This window comes from Aulonocara stuartgranti, assembly GCF_965226115.1.
Source record: "Aulonocara stuartgranti genome assembly, chromosome: 1".
Classification (NCBI taxonomy): Eukaryota; Metazoa; Chordata; class Actinopteri; order Cichliformes; family Cichlidae; genus Aulonocara; species Aulonocara stuartgranti.
In genome coordinates, this window is record NC_138939.1 from 17,007,801 (window position 1) to 17,032,552 (window position 24,752).

The following is a 24,752-nucleotide window of genomic DNA, read 5'->3' on the forward strand; positions in this document are numbered from 1 at the left end:
GTAAATCCTGTTAGTGCTAACTTCACAAACTACCCCACCAACCAATATCCATCTAATCCACTGGTTAGGAGCTCACCAAGCCACACAGCAAATTATTAGGGTGTCATCTGGCCTAGGATTAAAATCCAGACTCCTTCGCAGAAAAAAAAAAGAGATGAAAAAGTGGAGACGAAAGGGAGGGGAGGGAAGAAGGACAAGGCAATGATGGGGGAGGGTGTTTAATTAAAGCGACTGATCCGTGCTGTTTGTTGAAGGACTAATTGTCTTTCCCCTGAGGAGGCTGTTTCCTCAAGGAGCCTCTCCAAATTATACTCTAGACGGTAAATCCTTCTTGGTGGTGAGGACTACAGCTCTAACTGGAAAGGAAAGAATAATTTAAGGAAATAAGTTTATTTCAAAACAGTAACAACATACAAGGAGATTTCCTTTGTTCCTTTTGTTCTATGTAAATACTGATGGTCCCGAGTGTCTGTGTTTGTTCTAATTAGGCCAACAGTGTTGATCTTGTCAGACACTGTGCTGTCCCTTTTTTGTTTTTTACCCTGGGGAGTGTGTTTAACATGTAGCCTGCAAGCAGGGTACTTGACCCAGAATGACCTTTAACCTCTAATTAAACCAGTTTGGGTTTTCCTCCCTAGCTGTTATCCTCTGGCCCAGATTTCTGACTTTCCTGCCTTTGACTGTAAACCTGCCTTTGAGCAAAACGCCACATGGTTCACCAGGACACAGTATAAGCTGTTTATGGCAGTCAGTACTCATTGTGTTTATGTGCATTGTAATGTGTTAATGAAAAATGCATTGTACCAGGTGTATAGTGGATAGAAAAAGAGAGTTTGCCATAGTCTGTTTCTCAGAAAGAACGTTCCCATCACATGTTTTTAGGGATCAGTGTTTTCTTGTTTACAAGACTTGACCCTGGTCTTGAGCAGGAGTCCAAATTATATTTTGTCTAATCTGGTCAGGTGGGGTTATGTTGCATTGCTGGATTTCAATATGACTAATTCCTTGATGGATCTAAACAGACTCCCTATTAGCGCTGATCAAGTGGTGCACCACTATCATCACATGTCGGTTTTCAGGTGGGACAGAGAGTGTGAACTGATGAGAATATGACATTTATTCCTACTCATTTTGACCACAGCTGCTCATTAATGAGTAGCACGTCATGCTGCTGCCAGTTTTAGTGTTCTTTAATTGGGTCTGTTTGGGTTTACTGCATTTTCAGATCTAATTATCCTCGTGTTCGACAGTCTTTGGGTACTATTTGGTTCAGGTCTGTTTTTTGAAAGCTAATTCAAGCACATCTGGTCCAGGGAAGTTCTTCATGAGCTTATTTGAGACTGTTCTAAAATGTATTTTTCAGAACTTGAAATATTAATAAAATTGGCACCACAGCTTTTACTTTAGAATCTATAACCCTTCATTTAACAATTCTGATCAACTTCAGTTAACAGAAATCATGATTCACACAAAAATTATGATCTATCGGAGAGGAAAAATCCTCTAACTGTGGAAAGTTACTGTTTTCTGTTTTTTTCTTTGTTTTACACAAAAATCTAACTATGTAACTGAACTCACATAATCACCAAATCAATGTATTGAAGCATGACTGACCTTTGCTTTTTTTGCTTTGCTTATTCAATTATCAGGAGGTAAGACTCTTACACTAGACGTAGGTGTTTCATTAGAAAAAAAAAATTGCACAACCTTCAAAACATAATTATACATATGCTTTACATTCTCCATCAGTAGCTCAGCACTGATTGTGGGTTTTATGACTGAAGGTTAAATCATGGGTTTTTTGTTTGTTCTGTTTTTTAGAATATACATCCAACAGGTCCATAATAAATCACATGTTCAATTCCAGTATGGCTTCTGATTGGTGAAGAACACACTGTCACTAGGCAGTTTTAACCAGTTACATTTCTCAAAACTCCACCTACATAGACAAAGCCAAAGCTCTGGCCCCCACTTGACCAAACAAAAGAGGAGAAAAAGAAAAGAACTGAGAGATCCCACAGTGCTGGACAATGACACAGTGTAGACTGGACATGTGTGAAGTGTGGATGCTGTATCAGCTCTTTGTGCTACGACTGCTGAAAGCCTGAGTCACAGCAAAGTTCTCTGGGTTGATTTGTAACTGGTCATAGTAGAAAAATACTAGTTATTCTTTTCTAATAACAGGACTTGAGAGAAATATTCCAATAGACAGCACTATAATAAGTACTGGTAAAGACGTTTGAATGGCCCTTTTAAGCTAGTGCCGGATTACTGAAGATTCTTCATAATATAATATCAGAACACACTGTCCTCTTTTACATTTAGTTTCAAACGCCTGCAGACTAAATCAAGATACTCCACTGGGCATAAAATCACAATTGCATGCATATAAAATGTAGTGGTCTCTAATGCATCCGTTCTCCTGCAGTCTGGAGCTGAGGTTTGTCTGTGAGGCCTGTGTGGACGCGTGAGTCTAACTGGCACTCTTGCAATATTTCCAGCCGGCGCTAATGTCTTTAACAGCCAACTGTGGTCTGAATGGGGTGCAACAGGAAACACATAGCTGTCATCAAAACACACTTTTCTGGTCAAGGGTCCTTACGATAAATAAAAACAGGTTTGATTCATGCACTGACTATATTTTCGTGATCCCAGATAAGCTTGCCAATTCACTGTCATAAACAGAGTGAATTTACAGTTCCTATTTTGCATTTTCTATGGAAGGGAGAAGGTTAAGTAAAATCCAATGGCAACATATTCTGCCTTGTACGAGAGTGAGCAGTGCTGTGTCTTCACTTCAACTGTGCATGGAGTGGGAGCAGCAGTCACAGATGGTGAACAAATGTTCTATTGAGGGAGTGTTGCACAAGAGTAGGTTCATGCGCAGCCTAGCAGTGAGCTTTGCTGCTGATGGTGTGAAAAGCAGCCACCAACAAACACGACTTCTTCCATTGATCTATGGTGCAATTTCACTCGAAGAGTGGGAATACATGTTTGCTTTATAGCATGTTCCCCTTTGTTTGTGTCTGAGCCCTTGCCAAATCATTTTACTCATTGATCAGTATTGATCAGAGTAGCTTAGATATGGCCTAATCAGTCTTAAAAATTCTGTAAGAGCTGTTGTAGATTGGTTTTACATGCCATGTATTATTATTTAAAATAAATCAGCATCCTGTGTTGTCGGTCTGTAAGATATAGGTTGTAATGTAGCACCACTGAGTTTGGTTTTAAGAGAAATAATATTAAGACAAAAAATATTAAGACATTTCTTCAGATTTATGTAGGGCTAAAGCTATTTCCATTACATCTGGAATATTTCATCTCACACTGAATAACAAACCAGATTTTGCCCACAAAATTGCAGAGCAGGCCATTAACACATAATTACTTGGTGTGAATAATGGCTGCATATATGAAATGCAAGCATTTGGACAGCATTAACTTTTTTCAGGTTTATGTACCTTAAAGAAACTGAGAAAATTAACAAAATGTGTCAGGAAAGGGAGGCTGAGTGTAAGTATGGACACAATATGGTATTTAAATGATCTGGAAATGTGTATTCTCTTTAAATTTACGTTTTACACTGTTTTATTGGAGGGGCAACCTAGCATAAAGTAAATCAAATATAATTTGTTCAGGCCTCATATCTTTTATCACTGACATTTGTATTTTCTGTCTTAAAAAAGTAAATAAATAAATATTACACCCAGTTTTGTTTTTCATGGTACACCTAGATACCAGTGTACAGATTTCTAGGGAAGATGTCCCACTTGCAGATATTTTTTAATAATTTTTTTTTAACACATCTGCTCTTTGGTGGAAAAGACAGACACACATACATGTTGCTCTATCTTTCTCTTTAGTGTTGAAAATGTTATATTTGATTCAAGTCACGTAGCATACTTGGCCAGGTCATAGTTTTCACTTATTTCTTCTTTAGAAAGCCTCTGTGTAATTTTGGCAGTATGCTTTAGATCGTTATCATGCTGGAATGTTGCTCTTCTGTCAGACCTTTGGAGAGTCGGACTCGTCTCATCAGCCAAAATATTGGAATTATCCACAAGCATTCGCGGTGCCATCAATAAATTTCATCTCCCAAACACCTTTTGCACTCCATATGCATCACCATATTGTCATACTGTCACATCCCTGCTTCACTTGCAAAACTACACATTCACTTCAGCAGAGTTTGCCAGGCACATGCCAAACATGCTGGACACCATGTGCATTCATCTTTGTGAAGTTTCAGAATGAGATTTCTCCAGTTCCTCCGAGAATTCCTTTTCTGTGAAGCCTTCATGCAGACACAAGGATAGACACATCCCATAGATCCAAACCAACATACTTCTATTGCTCACATGTCATTATATAATCATGTTCATGAAATTAACCTAATTAATCATGGGTCACCATCAAAGTTTCAACAAACGTGTACTTTCGTGGAATTCATTTTCTTCTTAAAAAAAAATAATTTTATTGTTTATAAAAGGAATTTTTACTTTTCAAATTATGAAATACTTGATTGGTAACATAGCCTTCAATTGTTTCACAATTGAATAGATTATGTTGCACAGGGCGGTAGTCTCTTTTTTGTGTAATGCATTTTCCAGGAGGACCCCTGATTTTGCAGTGACAAGACAGATGTGCATTGTGTTATGTATGTTGGTAAAACAAAAGGAAAACAAGGTCAAACAAATGTAGCGCTGTAGGGAAATCATAGATGAATTTGGAAACATTAATTGCTATTGGGCCTGACAGCAAACACACTACCAGGACTTGTTGTTATGGCCTTTACATTAATGTGAAAGCATGCAATGATTGAGGATTCTTCTAATGAATGAGTTAAGATTAATAACAAGATTGGACCAGGAGCAGAGGGGAAAGGCAGACAGGATAATGAGGGTTGCCCTTGTGTGTGAACAGTTATGCCATTGTCTCTGTGAGTAGGTGTTTTGGTCTGGATTGGTGGGCCCTGTGCTGTAATTGCGGCTTGGAATGTCAGTCTTGTTAGAGGATGTGCTTCGACTACTGGGTGTCATTGTCTGTGTGCAGTCCAATGACAGAGCTGTGGAGTCACAAACTACAATTTAGTTCATGACTTTTTATTAGCCAATTTAGTTCCTATGTCTCCATGGGAAGAGCATCTTGCACAGAAAGACATTTGACTAACTGCTTTGACAAGCCTGAATGTACAACAACAATGCCTAGCTTGAGTGTTAAGCATATTCTATGTAGTTTATATGCATAGTATAGACTGAATGTGTGTGTGTCTGTGAAAAGTACATGTGTGGTGGGTGGCAGAGTGCAGTAAGCATTAATACTGTATCCATACGCAGGTGCCACATTGGTTGCTAATTTACTGAAATAATGCATTAATGTGGCTGCCATATTGTTCTGAGGTAGGCCTCTTAATGCACGAATGCCTGTGGAAGGAGAGGTCAATTACAACTCATTACTTGGTGAGTTTTCTTTTCCATTTTTATTTATTATTTTACACCAGCAACCTTATCTGACATTTCTATAACATAAGGTTTTAAACTGCTTGTCACTGACTCTACAGTTTTAAAAAACTGATGGGATTAATCATTCATTTACAGTAGCTGTCTGTCCTGCCTGACTTTAAATGAAAGTTCCAAATTGGTAATTTTGTCTTCTCTTCGTAGCACTGTGGCCGATGAATATCGTCAAACTGTATCTTTTAGGAAAACTTGCGCAAAATACACAAAATAAATCCACCTGAAATTATTTGAATGTGTTATTAACTACAGTTCAGAGGCCGCTAGCTGTCACTAAAGGACATGTTAGTATCGTTAGCATTCAGAGAAATAGCTTACATAATTTAAAGTCACTTTAAACATTTACACATACTGTTGCATTGAAAAGTATTACTGATCAACTCACTCATTTCATCAGAACATGAAATCTCACAGAAATCTGGCATTTAGTCTTGTGGCAGTTGCAATACCTGATGAAGTTACATACCAAATTCAAACCTGTGACATTCTACTTTGAAGCTACCATTAAGGTACCAGCGTTCAGTACAAACAGCCTACAAATAATGGTGCTAAGTGTTTTGACCTCTACTGAGCATTAAGTCCTTAGCACCTCACTATAAGGTTGTCCTTTATTTAGGCATTCTTTTACTGAGTTGTTGTTGTTGAGTATTTAGAAAAGTTATTCAAACCACTGCTAATAATGCTACTGCTGAGTATGATATACTCTAAAATTCCCTTCTTTCATCCTTTACTTTTCGTGGAGTACACTACAGTGGATCAATACATGGCCAGACTCCAAGCTGTTGGGGTAATAATCCTCACTTTCACCATGTTTTAGACAAAAACAAATGCTTAGCAATTATTCACTTTTGCAATAGCAATAATAATAAATGTACGACTTGTTTTTGTGTAAATTTTGGGTCAAACAGCCAAAAATGTAATGCATTTATTGGTATTCAGGATACTAAACAGCATTTGGTAATGATAAGCCTGTGACATGCATTTTAGTATGACACCTACAGATCCATAGATACTTGCATTTATGTGTGTGTGTGTGTGTGTGTGTGTGTGTGTGTGTGTGTGTGTGTGTGTGTGTGTGTGTGTGTGTGTGTGTGTGTGTGTGTGTTTTTGTGCGTGCGTGTCAGGATGCAAAGGGAATTTTGATGCTTTGACACACTAATCACCACATTGACTGAATTATCATCACGTGCTGATTGCAAGAAAGCAATGTGAACTTTTATCAGTTTAGCTGCCAAGAGATATAAATGTACGCATTGTGCAATGGTGATCTATCTCTCTATCTCGCTGTTTTTCTCTCGCTCGCTCGCTCTCTCTGCCTATCTCCCTCTGTGTCTCTGTGTCTGTCAGACAAGCCCGGAGACTCATTGTTGCGCAGGAAATGCTCTCACGATACAGACTGCTAGCTTGTATACTCTAGATTTAACCCTATAATAGCAAGAGCGACATTTAACTAACCAGCTCCTGTTTGCCTAATGTTAAACCCTCATTCCAAAAACAAACTGGACAGACTACAACCAAATAGAGTTACCAAGAAAAACCTAGACAGAAGATGAAACTGAAAAAACAGGTGTTTTTTCAAATTATATTTGTATTTTTGATTGACATTATGCTTTGGAAATAGAAGATATATTTCTTTTCTTTTTTTTTTTTTTGTTCATGAGGTCTTTACGTTTACAGACACTGACAATCTCAGTGTCTGTAAACTGCTTCTGCTTCTGCCGCTCATAAAGACTGACAATTATTTACCTGCACGTCTTGTGTCTCTCACGTACAAATACAGTGGGGCACTAGTTGCCTTAGCTTAACAACATGTCTCCAGAGGAAGAGACTTTTACAGGCCAAACAGCCCTGTGAATATCTTATCGCCCCCCTCCTTACCTATGCCTCTTTTATATGAGTCCACACTCATCAATGTCCACACTAAAATCTCCATTAAAATGAATCATTAAAATAGAGTTTGCAAATGAACTAAAGCATATCTTTTGAAGAGTAGCAGGCCTTTGGCTCAGGATTGTTTAGCGCATTTTTTAGGCTCATTTAACAGTGATAGATTTATTTATCCAGAAGGTGCTTCTCTGATCTTTTTATCAGTCCTGTAGGCTGAGAATGGGCCTGACTTTCAGCCTGCCTCCTAAGCCTCGTCAGTATCTTCCCATTTCATTAGGAATCACTCAGCACTTCAGAGAAACATTCAATTACGCTCCAATGGTAATTAAATGTTCTTCAAATGAGTTCATTTAAATCATCGCCATTTGGGCTTCAGTTAGGTTTTTAATGCCGTGCTCAACACAGAGCTCAAATGAACGTTAAGCGCCTCACCCAGTGGGAATATTTGAACGGCCATGCTCACAATCACAGTCAGATGACTTTTAACCAGCTTAGCAGCGTTAACAATTGAGAAGATATCATTACTAGGAAAAGATCAAGACTGCAGGATTTAAACATGCAACAACTCTGATAATATTGGTAACTCTCTAAAGCAGATGGTGTGTACTTGCAGGTCAGAAATGAGCCTCACAGTTTCAATGTCACAGTCAGTCTTATTGGAGAAGAGCAAGTGTGACATCGCCTGAAGTTGCTTTGCTCACCGTGTTAGATTATGTCTGATTTGACATGGGTAATAGAGGGGACAAAATTCATCCACTCACGTTTCATTGTGACGAAGGTTTCCACATTACAGGTTTGGAATGTATGACGATAAAAGGCTTAAATGTCATTGCAAATCCTGTGATTAGAAATGGCTGAAATCCAAGACCAGATTTTTAACATTATGGGACATTATGGAAAACGTTAAATATGACGAGGTAAAGCCCATAATGACACTTTGTACTCTTTCTTTGGCAATAGTCTTTTTATTTAGTTAATCAGACAATCCATTATGAAGGGCACAGCTTTAGTTTTACAATAGCTAATGCACCACTATAAAAGCTGTAAAGTGTTTTGCTCTTTTGTTTTTTTACTGATGCTACCTTTAGAGCAGAACATAAGTACTGAGTACACTCGTAGAGAATAAACTTTTAATTGTTCATATTGTGTGTTAAAAGGACCACCTCCTACCACAATGGACCAGCCCTGTACAGTCCAGCATAATAAATGCAATAATTATGTGTTTCTGATATAACTGTAAATCATTTAATGACCCTACAAGCGAGAGTTATTTTTAAAAGGGGATTCATCAATATTCTCCAGGGGTGTATAAAGAAAGGTCAGAAAATCTCTCATTAGGCTTGAGCATGCGCATGGGTGTGTGCCTCTCTTTGCATTTGTATATGTCTGCATGTAGTTGGGAATAAGTTTGTGCAATTGTTTCTGCTTTCATGTATTTATTTAGATAGAAGAAATGTCCTTATCACCAGTTCACAAATATGTAGACGTATTTCATCACTTCATCACACAAGACTGATAAAAAATGAAGATCCTGCTTTTCTAAACATTATAATATTATGTGCCATAGCCCTGAGGCCACATCATTTATTGCATATGAGAAGTATTAGATTTATGTACCAACATACAACACACTGGATTTGAGAACCCTTCTAAAAACTCTGTGGATCTTATCAAACTGTTGTTTGTCATAAGCAGACTGTTTATCTTCACTAAGTCAATAGTCTGTATTGGCATATTTGACAAATACTGTGTTGAACATAATAAAGAGATAGTCTCATTAGGTTCACTGTAATGACCATGTAGAAGGTGACAAATGAATGGAAAAACAACATAAATAAGGACATGTCCAAATGCTAAACTAAAGCTAAAGCCTTTGTGTAGAGTCACATGGAAAGGTATAACATTAGGTGGTATTATATCATATTATTATTTACCACTGCCATGATGATCAACTCAACAAAAATGACAGGAGTAAAAAAAAGGTATCATAATAAAAATTTAGCTTAAAAAAAGCAAATAATTATTGTTTTCTGATGTTCATTGTGCATTTATTCATTTTTGCATTTGTGAAAATACACAGCAGGAGTTAGAGGCTGGATACTTTCCAGATGCTTCTGTACAACACAACAACTCCCCTGAACATTGCATGTTTGCAGCTTAAAATCTTGTAGCCTGGAAATTGAGAAATAGCTGCTTTATGGTAACGAACGTGCTATATCAGCACTGAACTGCTATATTGTATATTGTATGGAAAAACACCCCTTAATTGTTTGTAAAACAGCGAATGCAAACAATGAAGTAAACATATTTCATGTTCCATCCATCCATTCGCATCCGCTTATCCTTTTCAGGGTCGCGGGCGCTGGAGCCTGAAAAAAAGGGATTGGCCAGCTCTTGGATTTACGTAAGCATCTTGCGTGTATTTAACACAATTGCCTCATGCTTTAAAGTTAAGTGTAACTACATAGTGTAGAAACTACATGGTATGCAGAGAGGCTGTTCATATCATGTTCAAGTGAAGTAAGTCAATAATATATCAATGTTAAATCCCGCGACACCGTTTCAGACTCGCGCTCTTTAGATCGTGGTTTCAGGAAGGCATCCATCTCAGTCAAGTCGAGCAGCCACCTCTACTTTTTTTAGTATACCAAAAAAAGTAAATTGGGTGGTTGTTACATTAAAAAAAGTCTAACTTGTAATTTGAACACAATAATTTCATGTTTCTATGAAATTTCTACGAAATTCAACAACTTAATTTGTTCTTGTTGACATGATACAATCTAGTAAGAGTGGTTAGTTGCTGAACTCATGAAATTCACAAGATCGCACAAGATTTCAAACTGCAGGAAAATCACTGGAGTTATAAGAGGCAGACAACTACACATGCACCACGTGCATGCTATTGCTATTTATTGTGTAATATTACAAAAAGAAAAAAATTCTGCATCAAATACAGGAAATCATAGCTTTCCTAAGGTCCTGTGTTCAAATCCACATTCTGGCTAGTTTGCAGGTATTCTGGTTTCCTCCCGCAGTTAAAAGTCATGCAGTTATTAGAGTTAGGGTTAACTGATGATTCTAAATTACCTGTGAATGTAAGTGTAAATGGTTGTTTGTTTCTATGTGATAGACTGGTCAGCTGTCCAAGGTGTACCCTGCCTTGTAACCTATCACTTCAGGGTTATTTCCCAGCCCTCCTGCAACCAGGATAAAGAAGGATGGTAGTTGTTGAAGACCCATTCAATTTTTATGGTAACCAGGATCTAGACTTTGTTGAAGATTATGTAATATGAAGACAGCATGTAGTATTTAAGTGACCAAGTAGTATTGGGGTAAAAGTTATTGAATAGTGTTAAAATAAAATGACAAAATTGTGAAGGATTAAAATATTCCAAGAGCTCAACTTACTTCATCTGAACATGTTTCAATCACGTTTAATGAACACAAAATGCACAGGTTTACTGAATATGAAAAAGTTGTGTTGATTTAACTCAGTTGTTTAAGTTTCTGCCAAAGCAAAACATTTGTGTGCAACCAATGTCCACTATTGAATCAAGTAAATCCAACATGGACTTTTTTTCAGTGTATCCCAGCTGTCATAGGGAAAGAGGCGGGGTACACCCTGGACAGGTCGCCAGTCTGTTGCAGGGCTAGCACACAGAGACAGACTGTCATTCACACCTATGGGCAATTTAGATTTTTCAATTAACCTATTCCCACAAAGTGCACATCGTTGGGAAAGCTATCCACCAGTTAATATATCATTTAATTGTGATACACATTAACCTTACACATGACAGTAAACCAATACATTATGTTCATGTGAATGTAATAATGGCTAATATGCAAACCACTCTGCCAACTCTTGTACAATATTGACTAGTCTTCTTCGATTACTTAGCATGGGGTGAAGAGAATAGCATACATTTACTGGGCACATAGTATTAATTAGCAACCATGTCACTGAACTTGACAAATATTCAGCTGGGGGGGAGGGAATGGAATATGAGAGATAAAACCTCAAAACTCATGTGTCATCCCAGGGTCGTGTGACACTAAGACGGTCTAGAAAACATGTGTGACTGTGCTGTTCACAGCACTGTAACACATTCACTGGTTTACTGCTGGTTTTTTGCCATGAAGCCAAAGAACTGATACTAACTTGTGTTCAGACACCAGAGTTCTCTGCTTACATAAAGCCCACTAGCTGTAGGCTACGAAATATTTTCCACCGGTGTCACAGTGGCTAACCAAACTCCACCTCAGACTACAACCCTGCTCTCCTCCTGACCTTATTTTGTCTTCTCTGTCCTCTATCACACCCTTCTCTGCCTCACCCTTCTTCTGACTAATGGATTAAAGTAATTGTGACATGGCTGTGCCCACATTCTGTTGGTAGGGTGAAAATTGATATTCCAGCTTTGTTGCTGTCACTAAACTGTTGATGAAACTGCATTGCAGCAGTGCAATACCAGCTCGTCTCGTTAGTAAAGATGTAAAGCATGGGTTGCCTTTCTGTCTTCTTCATTTTACAGTTAAAAGTAATGCTCAGAATGCTATGTTTTATTTGGTTTCTTGTTTGGTAAAGCCATACTAAACTTTTTTTTTTAGCTAAATTGCCTGTATGGTTGCAGGCTCTATCGGCTTCCAGGTATTTGAGTGCCAACATGGATACAGTAACAGTCTCTGGTTAGCCCTGCCTGAAACTGAGGAACCCGCTTCCCACCACACACAAAGTCTAACAGATACAAAAGACAACTTACTGACCTCTGATCTTCCCGCTCAGTTGCCTCTAGAGCTAACCAGAATGAGAGAAGTTCAGACAGATAACAGCAAAAGACCAACCTAAAAGACAGTATTCATGTTAATGCTAAAATTCTCTTCTAAGGTTTAACAACTACTGACTATATACTTTGTAAAAAATAAGTGTCACCATAGACAAGGAGTCACACAACAGATGTGTGTAGAAGTAATGGAGAAGTAAATTTGAGTCCTTATCTTATCAAAGCCATTTTTAATATTCAGATCTAATCTGAGGTCAGAAAATCAAATTAGAACATGACCAACACCCTAGATTGATCATAAACCATTACAGACCGAAACTACAAATCATGTTGTTTTGTTTCTTGTTTGTTTCTTGTTTGGTTTTTAAACAGTACACTGTAAACAACTACACAGTGTTTAATGCATTACAATTGACGGTTTACATGATGCATTTTAGATTAGCAAATTTAACATAGTCAAAGCAAATGAATTGATAACATGTAAGTGGATCCATAATTCAGTGTTTAACACATTCACCTAACCTGTGAAAGATCCCCAGCTCAAGAGTGGGAAGGGACGCAAATCCCAGAGAGAGTTATGCCAGGAAGGGCAAAAATCCATGCCAAATCAAATATGTGGATTCATCCCTTGTGGCAACTCATGAAAATGTGTGTTAATTAAATAAAATGAGTGAAATAGGTGACACACAAAGTGAGTATATACACAAATAGCCTTCTTCAGTCGTGTCTCACGATTCTTAAGTTTGGAAAGCCAATGAACACATTGAACATTAATGACTACAGCATTCTAACAAGCTGCACTCTTCAGTTTCATGTGGCTGCTGTGGTTTCAAAAATCCTCCAGATTTTTTTTTCAAATTGCTGAAAAGCCTGAGCGAAAAAATGAGGTGACCTATTTAATGAGGCTGGATGGTTTCATATCTTTATAAGTCAACCTCGCGTTGCTGTTCCATCTCATCCCATGAACTTCTGTCTTTCCGGTTCGATAAGTTGTCTTCACAGCATATACTGATCTCTCTCCGTGTAGATCTCTCACAGGTCTGCATCATCAATAACTTCAAAGGCACAAAAGCAGCTAAATTAGGTTCGCCACTTTCTTCTGTCATGACTAATGAGCTTTCCCTTCGTTTGTATATTAGTCTCAGTCCGCTGTGGCCGCACCCCAGGGAACAGGCCGCTGCTGTGCCTTCCTGTGAACAGGTAAGCCCAAACAGATGACAAGGCAACAGAATGGAAATACAAACAATAGGGTTTTGTTTGAATTTTATTTGAGCCATATGTAGCGTTCAATTACCATACAAATGGATACATCCACTTACCCTTTAATAAAACATTCAGTAACAGTAATGATGATGTTTTTACACAAAACACAGCCTTATAAAAAAACTTTTATTCTGCATTTATTCTAATTTATTCAACATGTAATAAAATATTTGAAAGTCTGTTGTTTTACCAAATTAATAATATATAACTAGTATTTCTCCCATTTAAAGATTAGAAAATCAGAATCAGAATACTCAAATAACCCCCATAATGTTATGTCAACAAAACATAAAGACATAACCTGAACTATAGTTTTGGGCAGCCATAGGCCAAGTGTTGAACTCCCTGTGGTTGTAACATATCTGGTTTATTGTCAAGATCATCTTCCACATGACTGAGTTGAACTATCATTAAATAGGACGCATACAAAAATCTAAAAATATACATCATTGCAAAGATGAGATCATACGCTTGGCGAGAGAGTGGGAAACAGGCTATGATTATAGGCTTTTGTCACAGGAAAGAAATGGTTATTTGTCAGCACCATGTCAAAATAGGCCACAAAAGAAATCAACACTCTTGTGGCCAGTAAGACAGGGCCAGTGTGGCTTACATCACTATTTTCCCTAACAAACTTCTTTATTTTTTTTTAAGTGAGCTGCTATTAGTCATTAGTTAATTGCATTTTGCCTATACATTAATGGGAGACTTCAACAATACACTGTATACAAACTGTATACAAACCTTACTATTTATTCTGATTTTTAAAAGTCATGCTGTGTCCACTGGGGTAAAGAAACTATAACCACCTAACTAGACAGGACTTACAGTGGAAGCTGGATTACCAAGACTGACTCATGTTAGTGTTGTACACAAGTCAATTAAATGCAGGAGACCTCTGAACTGAGATAAAGAGCAATGTACTCAGATAAAGTGAGTTTTATGGCTTCCACAGAATATCAGTTTGCACTGAGCAGCGGGTTCACTCGCATCCACTTCCTCTGATATGACTTCTTCCATAAAACACAAAATTGACTTTGTTATGTAAGATGTTTGAAATTCAGTCGGGGTACCGTGTCTTTTTCCTACTGAAGTGAAGAAAACAACGACACTCGGACCGTGTACATGTGTTTGTGTTTTGCAAACAGTATATGTTTCATTCAACTTTCAACTCTTCGAAGATTGTGTGGACTGGATGGGGAGGGGAATCCCTTTCACTAGCGTGCCCAAAAGGTGGCAGTGTTGAGTTTTACAATGGTGTGCGAAAACATGACAACCTCTTCAATCCGCCTTTCATATTTTTTTTTCCTTTTTTTGTCAAGTTACCGCGCAGCTTCTTACATGCCACTTTTGTTTTATATTTAGTTGATAAAACATAGTTTCTAGGTTTTAATTGTGCTGTACATTCAGACAAATAACAGACATTGCCATTAGGAAGTGGACGGGTTTTGTTCAGGTAATGTTCGCAAGATTAAGACTTATGTCTTAAAATGTATAACCAGTTTATGCTACAGGGTTACGCGAACTATATAAGGTCTGTTTTATGATTGCTTTCTCTCTCTTTTTTCTATATGTCAAGCATTACAACTCCGTTTTGTAATTAATTTAGAGCATGCTCTGTTTCGTTCCACTTACAACTCATACTTCGAAAAATTAAAGTAATAAATAAATAAATGAATAAATAAAATGAAATCGAAATTACGATAAAAAGAACAAAAGGATCTATGCTCCGACTGACAGTCAGCTGGTGTCCATTGACGGTAGATAAAAGTTTTGTTTCTCTGGGCTACTAATATGTTAATTAGCTGTTAGAGTGTGCGACCCTATTGGCTCGTCGTCCGAGTCAATTTCCCATTTCCAGCCTGACGTCAGAGCGGCTACAATGCTTAAACTCATCTGCTGTGTGATCCCACTAAAAAATCGCCCCACCAGACAGCGGGTTAGAACGTGCAAGTGAGCTTTTACTCCCTGACTTTCGGTGTGTTTCCCTCTCCGCGTGCGCAATGTATTCATGAAGACCCCGTAAAGTGTTAAATGTTTGAAATCCAAAACCGCCGAATTTCACATGCTGAAAAAGGACTCCGCTACTCGTACGCGCGGCACTGGTGTGTCAGTGCAATAGACTCTGCAAAGAAACTCTACTCACACACGCCTGCAAAAAGGACGCCGAAAACCTAATTTTTTTTTCAGTTTCAAGACAAACGCGTAAAAATCAAACTGGCTCACGTTCTTCCCAACCAACCCAGTTTGACAGCTGCTCTTCACCCCGTTTGGAGGACTGTCAGCAGCAAGAGGATGGCATCAGAGCTGGCAATGAGCAACTCCGACCTGCCCACCAGTCCCCTGGCCATGGAATATGTTAATGACTTCGATCTGATGAAGTTTGAAGTGAAAAAGGAGCCGGTGGAGCCCGATCGCAACATCAGCCAGTGCAGTCGCCTTATCGCCGGGGGATCCTTGTCTTCCACCCCGATGAGCACGCCTTGCAGCTCGGTGCCCCCTTCCCCAAGCTTCTCGGCGCCCAGTCCGGGCTCGGGGAGTGAGCAGAAGACACACATTGAGGATTTCTACTGGATGTCCGGTTATCAACAGCAGCTGAATCCAGAGGCGCTGGGCTTCAGCCCCGAAGACGCGGTCGAGGCGCTGATCAACAGCAGTCATCAGCTCCAGTCTTTCGATGGCTATGCCAGGGGCCAGCAGTTTGCTGGTGCAGCCGGAGGAGGAAGCACCATGGCCGGGGAAGAGATGGGGTCCGCCGCGGCGGTGGTGTCGGCAGTAATTGCTGCGGCAGCCGCTCAGAACGGAGCGCAACACCACCACCACCACCATCACCACCACAGCAGCAGCCACCACCAGGCACCGGGCGTCCAGTCCAACGGCACTTCTGGGACAAATCACCCACACATGCGCTTGGAGGAGCGTTTCTCAGACGAGCAGCTGGTGACCATGTCAGTGCGGGAGCTCAACCGGCAGCTACGGGGGGTCAGCAAAGAAGAGGTGATCAGATTGAAACAGAAGAGGAGGACCCTAAAGAACAGAGGCTACGCTCAGTCCTGCCGGTTCAAGCGAGTTCAGCAGCGGCACGTCCTGGAGGGAGAGAAGACACAACTCCTGCAGCAAGTCGAGCACCTAAAGCAAGAGATCTCCAGGCTGGTCCGGGAGAGGGACGCGTACAAAGAAAAGTATGAGAAGCTCATCAGCAACGGCTTCAGAGAAAACGGATCCAGCAGTGACAACAACCCTTCATCTCCGGAGTTTTTCATGTGAGTTTCGACATTATCGCGAAATAAAACTATATCAGATGAATAACTCACCCCGCGTAAAAAGTTTTCATTCTGAAACTTTTTTTTTTTATTATTTACTTGACGCAAATCCCACTATATGCCTAGATGAAGAACTAATTTATCAACTTTTTGATTTTTTTTTATTACATTTTTTTTTTTTGAAAATAAGTTCCCTCCATTCTACCACTGCTGTAGATTTGGAGGGCTTTGTTATCCGCATTTTTTTTTAATCTAGAAGAGGCGTATTGAGAAAACTTTCTACTTTTTGCTATCATACTCAGTATATTACACATAGTTTGTCTGTCAAGATTTTTTTTCATCTCTGTTCATTAGATTTGCAGTGTTTGATATTTGAAAGTTGATCCAACTTTATGCCGCAGTATACCAAGTGTGCATGCAAGCACTAAGTATACTCCTTTGAAGTTCATCAACTTGGCCCTTTTTCATCATTTTAGTTTTGATTCAGTGTACAGATTCTTATCAAAAGTGCATCCATCGACAGTATGTTTTTTCCTTTTTTTTCTTTCTTTCTCCTTTTTTTCTTTTTTATTTTTTTTGTCTGCCAAACTTGGAGGATTGCAAGCCTGCCGTTTGACGCCACCTCATCTCATGCGTTTGCTTGTTATTGTGTGGAGCAACAAAAGACTGTATCCATTACAAACTCTTCATTGTTTTAAAGAGATGTGTTATTGAACTGCCCTGCATGCTGGACATGTATGGTTTTTCTTTCTATGCTTGAAGATGTCCTATTTTGTCGGATGACTCCAGCATGGCACTCATACTTCATTTAGGCCTCCTCACTTTTTTGGGACAGAGACAAAAAAGTGACAGGACTTCCCACCCCCTGTAGTGGTGCATTTCAGCTGTGTTGAAGTGCACCACCATCGGCTGTCATAAGACTGCAGTGAATGCGCTGGCATTCCTGGTGGAAGTTTGTCGGCGGGGACCCTGGTGCGAGGGGAAAAAGAAAAGACTTCAGTATGAAGGAAATTACCAGTCAATTTCCTGGAAGTTTAGTCTGTTGCTAAGCCTATGTTGTTATTTAAATATATTCCATTGTGCATTTGTCATCATTTGAATAATTTTTAAAGCGTAATTTAAAGACAAAGTTTTATAATCTATGATGCAAAAGATATCATGTGCTACAGCTTATGTCATATAGATTTCTAGGATAATTAATAATAAGATTGCTGCCCAAAACTATTTTTAACACTGATTAAGAGAAATTGGCTCGGCTCCAATTTATACAGTGAGCAGTATTGTGCAGTGCATAAAACAGCGCTTTTGCAGCATGTGCTATAAACCGAAGTGTGAGAGATCTGGTGTCCGACACACATTTTATTATTATATTTTAAATAACTATATTAAGAAAAAGTATATTTGGAGAAGACAATTCTCACAAGTCTAAGTAAATTACTGTGCTTTTGAAAATGTGTTTCTTGATTGAACTGACTTATTCTGAACAGAAATGCACTAAAAAAATGTCATGTGGAAAATTAGCTTTCCATCTCCCAAGAAGATAGATCTGACATTCGTTTACGACTTAGTCGTATCATTTGGAGATATTAGCATCAGTTCAGGGTATACTGTTGTTTTCTCTTAAATAAACGTAAACATTTGCAAAGCAATAAGTAATTATTCTAATCTATAATGTCCGGACATTATTAGATCGTCAGGGAGTGTCACCCTGCATGTATAAAAGGGGGGAGTACCATTCGCCAATAAATTTTGAAAATATGTTAATTAATCTTTCATCTTACATATAGTATATATATACATATATATATATATATATTTTGCTGTGCAAAATTATTTCATTCACTAACCATATGTGATGTTCATATGTGCTCGTTTCTCATTTCATACAATTAAATGATATGCAATAAATGTATGTAATTGTCTTCAATAAGTTTCTCACTTTTCTTTTGAGTTGTCCTGAGACTCTTTGTTGTTTGTGAGTGAAACACACAGAAATGAAACTAGAAAACATGTCATCTCCATATTACTGCCCCACATTTTAACACTGCTTATAGGGGTCTTGTTACCCTCTTTTTAAGGCGTTTCTGCCAGAATTAATTTAGTAAGAGCTTCTTACACCATTTTGGAAGAATCAGAAACAGGAATGAATTGAACATTTAAGGAAAGCAATTCAGGCTGGCAGTGTAAAAAAAAATTGTAAAATGTAGAGATGCAAGTCCATTGTTGCAATAACTTAATGAAGCCTAATAATAATAACAATAACTCACAGTGGCGTGCAGCTAATTAAACATTTCTGCTTTGACAGTCTGTTGAATGATAGAGACGCATGTTTCTTCACAATCCATGAATTAACACCAAATAAAAATATATGTATTTATTATTTCCTATGATGATGATCCTAAAAAGGAGAAACAGACCTTACCTGCTGACATTTTTCATTTAAAGTCCAACGTGATTCTATCATTATAATCAAAAAAATAAGTGTTAGAAATATTGTGTTTGCATCTCAGTTCATGAACTTCATCCTCATTTTTATTTGCAGAAGTCCAATTTGATTTTATGTCTGATAAATCATGTTAACATTATTATGAACAGTCTGGTCATGTGTGAGCCTTTCTATTTGTGCATATGTGTGTGCTTGTCTTAAGTGCTGCTTCATGTGGGAGTATGCAAGCGTGTATTTGGACTTAGGTGTAAATCTGAATGTGTGTGTGTGTGTGTGTTTCCTTGAGTGGCAGTATGTAATAATGACAACACTGTGAGTTTCTTGTGGCTGTGCATGATGCATGCTCCATATTTGTACCCTTCACTTACCCTTTTTACACATTCTTTGCTTACTTATCTGTTGTGCCCGCTTACCGTGTTTCTCGGACACTCTGCACTTACAGTCATTAGCATGTCATCGTTTGGCTTTCTCAGTTTCATCCAGCTCTTTCCTTTTTGTCAGTGGGTCTGGACGTTGGCCTGAAGCAAACATGCTGTGGGAGACGGGGCGCACGGAGGGCACAGCCATGTCAGGCATGTGAGGGGGCGCTGGAGAAGGTGCCAATTTATGTCAGCCACTGTGGTTAGCAGAAGAGTCTCTGCTCTGCTGTACCCAATCTTGCATTGCATTTGGTGTTTTTACATCATATGCTGATTTTCTTTTTAACATAACTTTTGGACTGCACTTGGACACGAACTAAACTTGCCACTTTCCAGAAAGACAAGAGGAAAAGTTCTTTGCTGAGTTCACAGGGAATAGGCTTGTGGGCATTCAGAACAATTTGTTTGTTGAAACAGGAAGACCAACGTGCCAAAATACACTTTGAGGAAACGCTACAGTTTCTGAAGACAGATTCAATCTGGATTTGTCTTCTGTTTTGCAGTTTAGCCACAGATTATCAGTGTCCAACGGATACAGACAAAAAAACGCCTTTCATAAAAATGAACCGCACTGTCAGTGTGTTAAAGCAGTAAGTGCTCAACCGTTCGTAGTCTTTGCCATTATAAATTTCATACTTGTTAAATTTGCAAAAAAGCAAGCTTCTGCGCCATCTGCCAATGATGATGTGCTACACAGCTCATCAAAAAGGAGAGAGAGGGAGAGGGAGAAAGACAGTTTTAACCCAAGATCTGAGGTGTGCACTGCTGCTGTGGTGGCTGATTTGCCCAGAGTGAGGGGAGAAGCTGAGACAATAGTCAGGCTTGGGCTGAATTAAATGATTTTGCTGATGATTAATAGTGGTGTGGGCCAGTGGCTCCTGCGATGTAAAGATGATAAATTGTGAGTGTAGCTCTGTGCAGCTGTGCCAGTGTTGGGTCTTAGCATGTACACACCATGCAATTTACAGCCAAGCCGTTCTCCTTCTTCCTCAATTTATCTAATTACATCTAAAGCAGTAGTACCGTTATAGTCTGATATGTCACATTAACCACAACAATGTATGAAATGACTTTAGAGAGGATAATCATTTGCTTTTCCCCTCATTTAAAAGACATGTTTTTGTATTTGCCATTTCAAAGAGGAAATAATTTCCTCTTTGCTTAAGAGTCTCTTCTTTTCTGCCTCTCTTTAAACCATGCAGTGGGTTTTTTGATGTGTTTTGAGTGGCATGTAAAAAATGAACATTTGTTTTTTGCTAGGGGCTTCTTTATAAGACTCTTAAACTTATTTAGTTTGATTGTTTCCTCATTGGAACAGATCATTTAGACCTCTAATGTCCATCCACTAAAACACAGTCACCGCACGCATACTAAACATGAAAACACACTCACCAACTTACAATACGAAAACAAAAGAATAGATTTGCTCCATTCTTTTGTTTCAGACCATAGTGTTACTTGTGCTTCTCTGTGTGTGTGACTCAAACAGTCGAGTCCCCGAGCTAAATGGCATTTTTTGCGAAGACAGATCTAATTTGTAAAAAGATGTTTCCTCTTATATCTGTGGTGCCCGTACGCAGCGGTTATGTAAGTGATAAAATGATCGATCTTCCAGCGAGACACTCATGTGGAACGCTGGCGCTATGCAGGTTGACAGCATAAGATGCAGCACAATGTTCAGTTAAGTACCAGTACGCCAGTCGACACAACCAAAAATAAGAGCCGGTTGGGGGTTTGAATTCTTACAGGCTTTAGAAAGTGCCAGAGGAACAATTGGAGCAAATCTTTTTGTCTTGCTGTTTCGCACGGTATGTCATGTATGTGTTTGTAGGTGTAGATGCATGAATCCGTGTGTGTGCATGCATGTGTATTTCTCTTGTTGTGTTTTTTGTCAAAGAGGATGAGCAGAGGTCAAAAGTTACAGCGCACAAGGCTGCTCTCAAAGTCATTAGAGTAATCCCTGCCCTGGGGAACTCATGCTCATTTCCTCTGCCCAGAACCCAATGAATGAGATGTACACACACACATCCGACATAGGATAGTATCCAGTAAATTCAGCACAACTCCCTGCTATATATATTTTTTAATTATTAACATCCTATATTTCACTCCTGTCTTTACATTTTTTGAATCGCAAGAAAACAAATAATATATTTTTGACTGTGAAAAGATTATATAATAATACTATACTATAATAGCACACATACAAAAGGAGTTTAAATACAGGGTGCAGGAAAAGTGTCTATTAAATATGCTGTGAAGGGCAGTGGCACTTGGCTTAAGCTGGCCAGGTTTATTTTCACGCTGCCATTCATTCTGATTATTTTCATGTATTCATTTATTTATTTATTTACTCTGAGTCTGGTAGTATTTGTGGCACACATGGTGAACATTTAATCTTGTTCTCACACCCACTTCATTCAACCATTTCATTGTGGGTGTTGCAAAACAAAGCAGCCAGTCGTACATGGGGTAAATTCATTGTTCCTGTCTTAAATATCAACTGACTCAGAGTGGGTGTGTTAAGCTGTGGCTTTCTGTCACATTTTACACAACTGGGGTTAATAAAGACTCACAAAATATCAAAAGTGCCAAGTTTCAACTGTGTTTTTTGAAAACATATTTTTCTAATCTGTCTTAGTGTGATGAGAAATCCTAAATAAATGGAATAAGATCTTTCTTTTTTTTTCTTTGCATTTTCACATTTGTTCGTCCTACCTTTGCATGGAATTTGCTTCTGTTTTTCATTTTTACTATTTTCATTTTCAACAGTTAGAAAATGTTTTATATGAGTTTGGTTGTGGATAAAAACCACTGTCGACAGAAGATTGGAGAGAGGATGTGCAGCAGCAGTGGCAGTCATGTGTCTCAACACAACCAGGTGGCAGCCACATCTGTGAATGGTCTGTCTAAGTAGAGAAACAAAAAAGGAACATTATTCTCACATTCATAGTGTAGAAGAGAGGAATAGTACAATCGTATAAGAGAGGAATGGTGCAATAGTGCAGTTCACTGGGAATAAATAAATGCCAAGCATCAATACCTACACTTTACACTTTGCTGTCGATGATGTCTGTACATTTCTTTCTTTCTTTTGTGGCAGAAAGCTTGCTTCAAATAGACATTAAGCTGATACATGTGGTGTCATTAGAGAGTCGTCCTTGAAAGACTGGCTGCAGGTTATGTTGGTAATGAGGTGGTAGGGATTTGCTGGAGTAATTTTATATGTCTGTAAATGGACCCAAACCAAGAGCCTGTGACTTAAATAAATGCAGCAGCACTAAAGCAAGAGGTAACGGAGTAAAAGAAAAAGTGAGACACACAGTCCTTCAAACGGGCATATGTTTGTGAAATTTCTCCCACTAAAAATCTAGCTACATGAGTGAAATCCCTCTGTGCTCCACAAATGTTTTTGTTTTCTACACATTTAAGTCCATTCCTTTGGTTCCTCAGGTGTAACTTTTAAAGCAGATCAGTATGAAATAGGGAGCTGCATGCAGAGCGATACACATGGAGCATAGATGTAAGTGCAATTTTGTTGTTTAGGTAAGTCCAAGTCATATCTCAGCATATGTATTTTTACACTTTCAGTACTTTCACCTTGAATGACAGGTGAAATAAAGCAAACCTAAGACATGAAAAAGATAATATCCTGCTATATCTAACAGGTGATATGATTTGTCAGCTGATTGGCTGCTGATCACAGTTTAGCACCATTAGGAGCCTTTTGGGTTTTTTTGTTTTTTTCTTAACATCTGTCATCACAACAGCTGCCTCACTGCTTTTGTGCCAGTTCTATGTGGCATTTATTTGAAAATCCAGTGATTTAAAATTTCTCTCACAGTAGCGTACAGGCAAATTACTTCCACCGCTGTTATTTTCCAGGAACTTTAAATCGGCCCGGCTTGGAATCTGCAAAGGGAGCTAAGAGCTGAGCTAATGTTTTTACTTGTGCTGCAACATTTATAGGGGATATGAACTGTATTTGGACCCGCCTAAAGAAACATGCCCACTTTTGTATGTTTTGCCAGGGTACTTCTGAAAGTTTCAGTCACAAGGTAGCAAGGAAACAAGACTTTATCCCTCTCTTTTTTATTTGCCACGATTCCTCCCCTGTTAGAACAATTCATTATTCAACTGAATGAGATGAACAGAAATAAATGCCTCTACAAAAAAAAAAGAAAAAAAATCTATTTTGCCTTGTCTGTGTGATGGCACGCCGTACGTACGCTTAGATATTTTAGTTTTGTCTCTTGTGTTTTGATGCATGGGTTCCGCCTGTAGAATCTATTTGCATGTAAATTTTTACAATTCCCCCAGCATCAAACATTTACTATGATACATGTAGTGTATTTCACCAAAGAGACAAGGTGAGAGTGAATCTTGCTCAGAATGAGTCTGCTTGTTTCTTTGTGATTGTTTGTGTGGGCCTTCTTGTGTGTATCCGTGTCTGATGCAGACAGAAGGGAAGAGGGTGAAAAGGTGACACCAAGCATATTTACGCTGATATTAATTTATCTGATCTGTTTGTCCAATCTTTTCTGCTTCTTCAGGTCATCAAGAAAATTTCTCCATCTGTGATTTCAAGCACCATCCCTCCGTGCCCTTGAGGATTCTTGAGGTAAATGTCTGATAACTTTGGCCTTTTTTTTTTTTACATTTTCTGCTTAATAATAGTGAGCAATATCAGATTTGTTGAGTTTACAAAATATTCCTTCTTTAGAAAAATACCACAGCTTTGCACATGCTACCAAACATAGCTGTGTTATACAAGTATTATTTGTGGTATGCATTTTTCATTTATAGCACTACACAATTAAATCCATATTAACTATTCATTAATATCAGGCAGTCATATTAAACGGAGAAAATAGTCACCACATATGCTACTGAATGTTTTAAAACATAATGCATGTCTGTAAGCTTTTTATAATGGATACATAATGCATTGTATATGCTAAAGAGCACACACCTTCTTAATGTTGGCAATATCTCTCTACATCTATCTCCCTGATGCAATAACGTTCCTTGATATCGTATCCCTTATCATACCTTATTTTATCCATGGAGAAGAAAAATCACACGACACATGAAGTTTTGAGTCATCCCCGATCAGGACAACCGGCAGATTAGAGCCACTCATTCAAATGCAAATTATATGTTCGTGTTTTGCA

The 24,752-nt window shown here is 38.5% G+C and overlaps 1 protein-coding gene across 3 annotated transcripts in view; it reads left to right on the forward strand.

The window, feature by feature from the left end:
- The first annotated feature begins 14,869 nt into the window (after positions 1–14,869).
- mafa (MAF bZIP transcription factor a) overlaps positions 14,870–24,752 on the forward strand; it is a 139,263-nt gene continuing 129,380 nt past the window's right edge. For all 3 annotated transcript variants that reach the window (XR_014277988.1, XM_082541895.1, XM_082541894.1), the window contains exons 1-2: positions 14,870–16,713; positions 24,132–24,199. Coding sequence is in view for 2 of the 3 variants with exons in the window: in XM_082541895.1 (XP_082398021.1) it covers positions 15,746–16,713; positions 24,132–24,159 (996 nt within the window). In the remaining variant the exon portion in view is untranslated. The remainder of the gene's footprint in view (positions 16,714–24,131; positions 24,200–24,752) is intronic.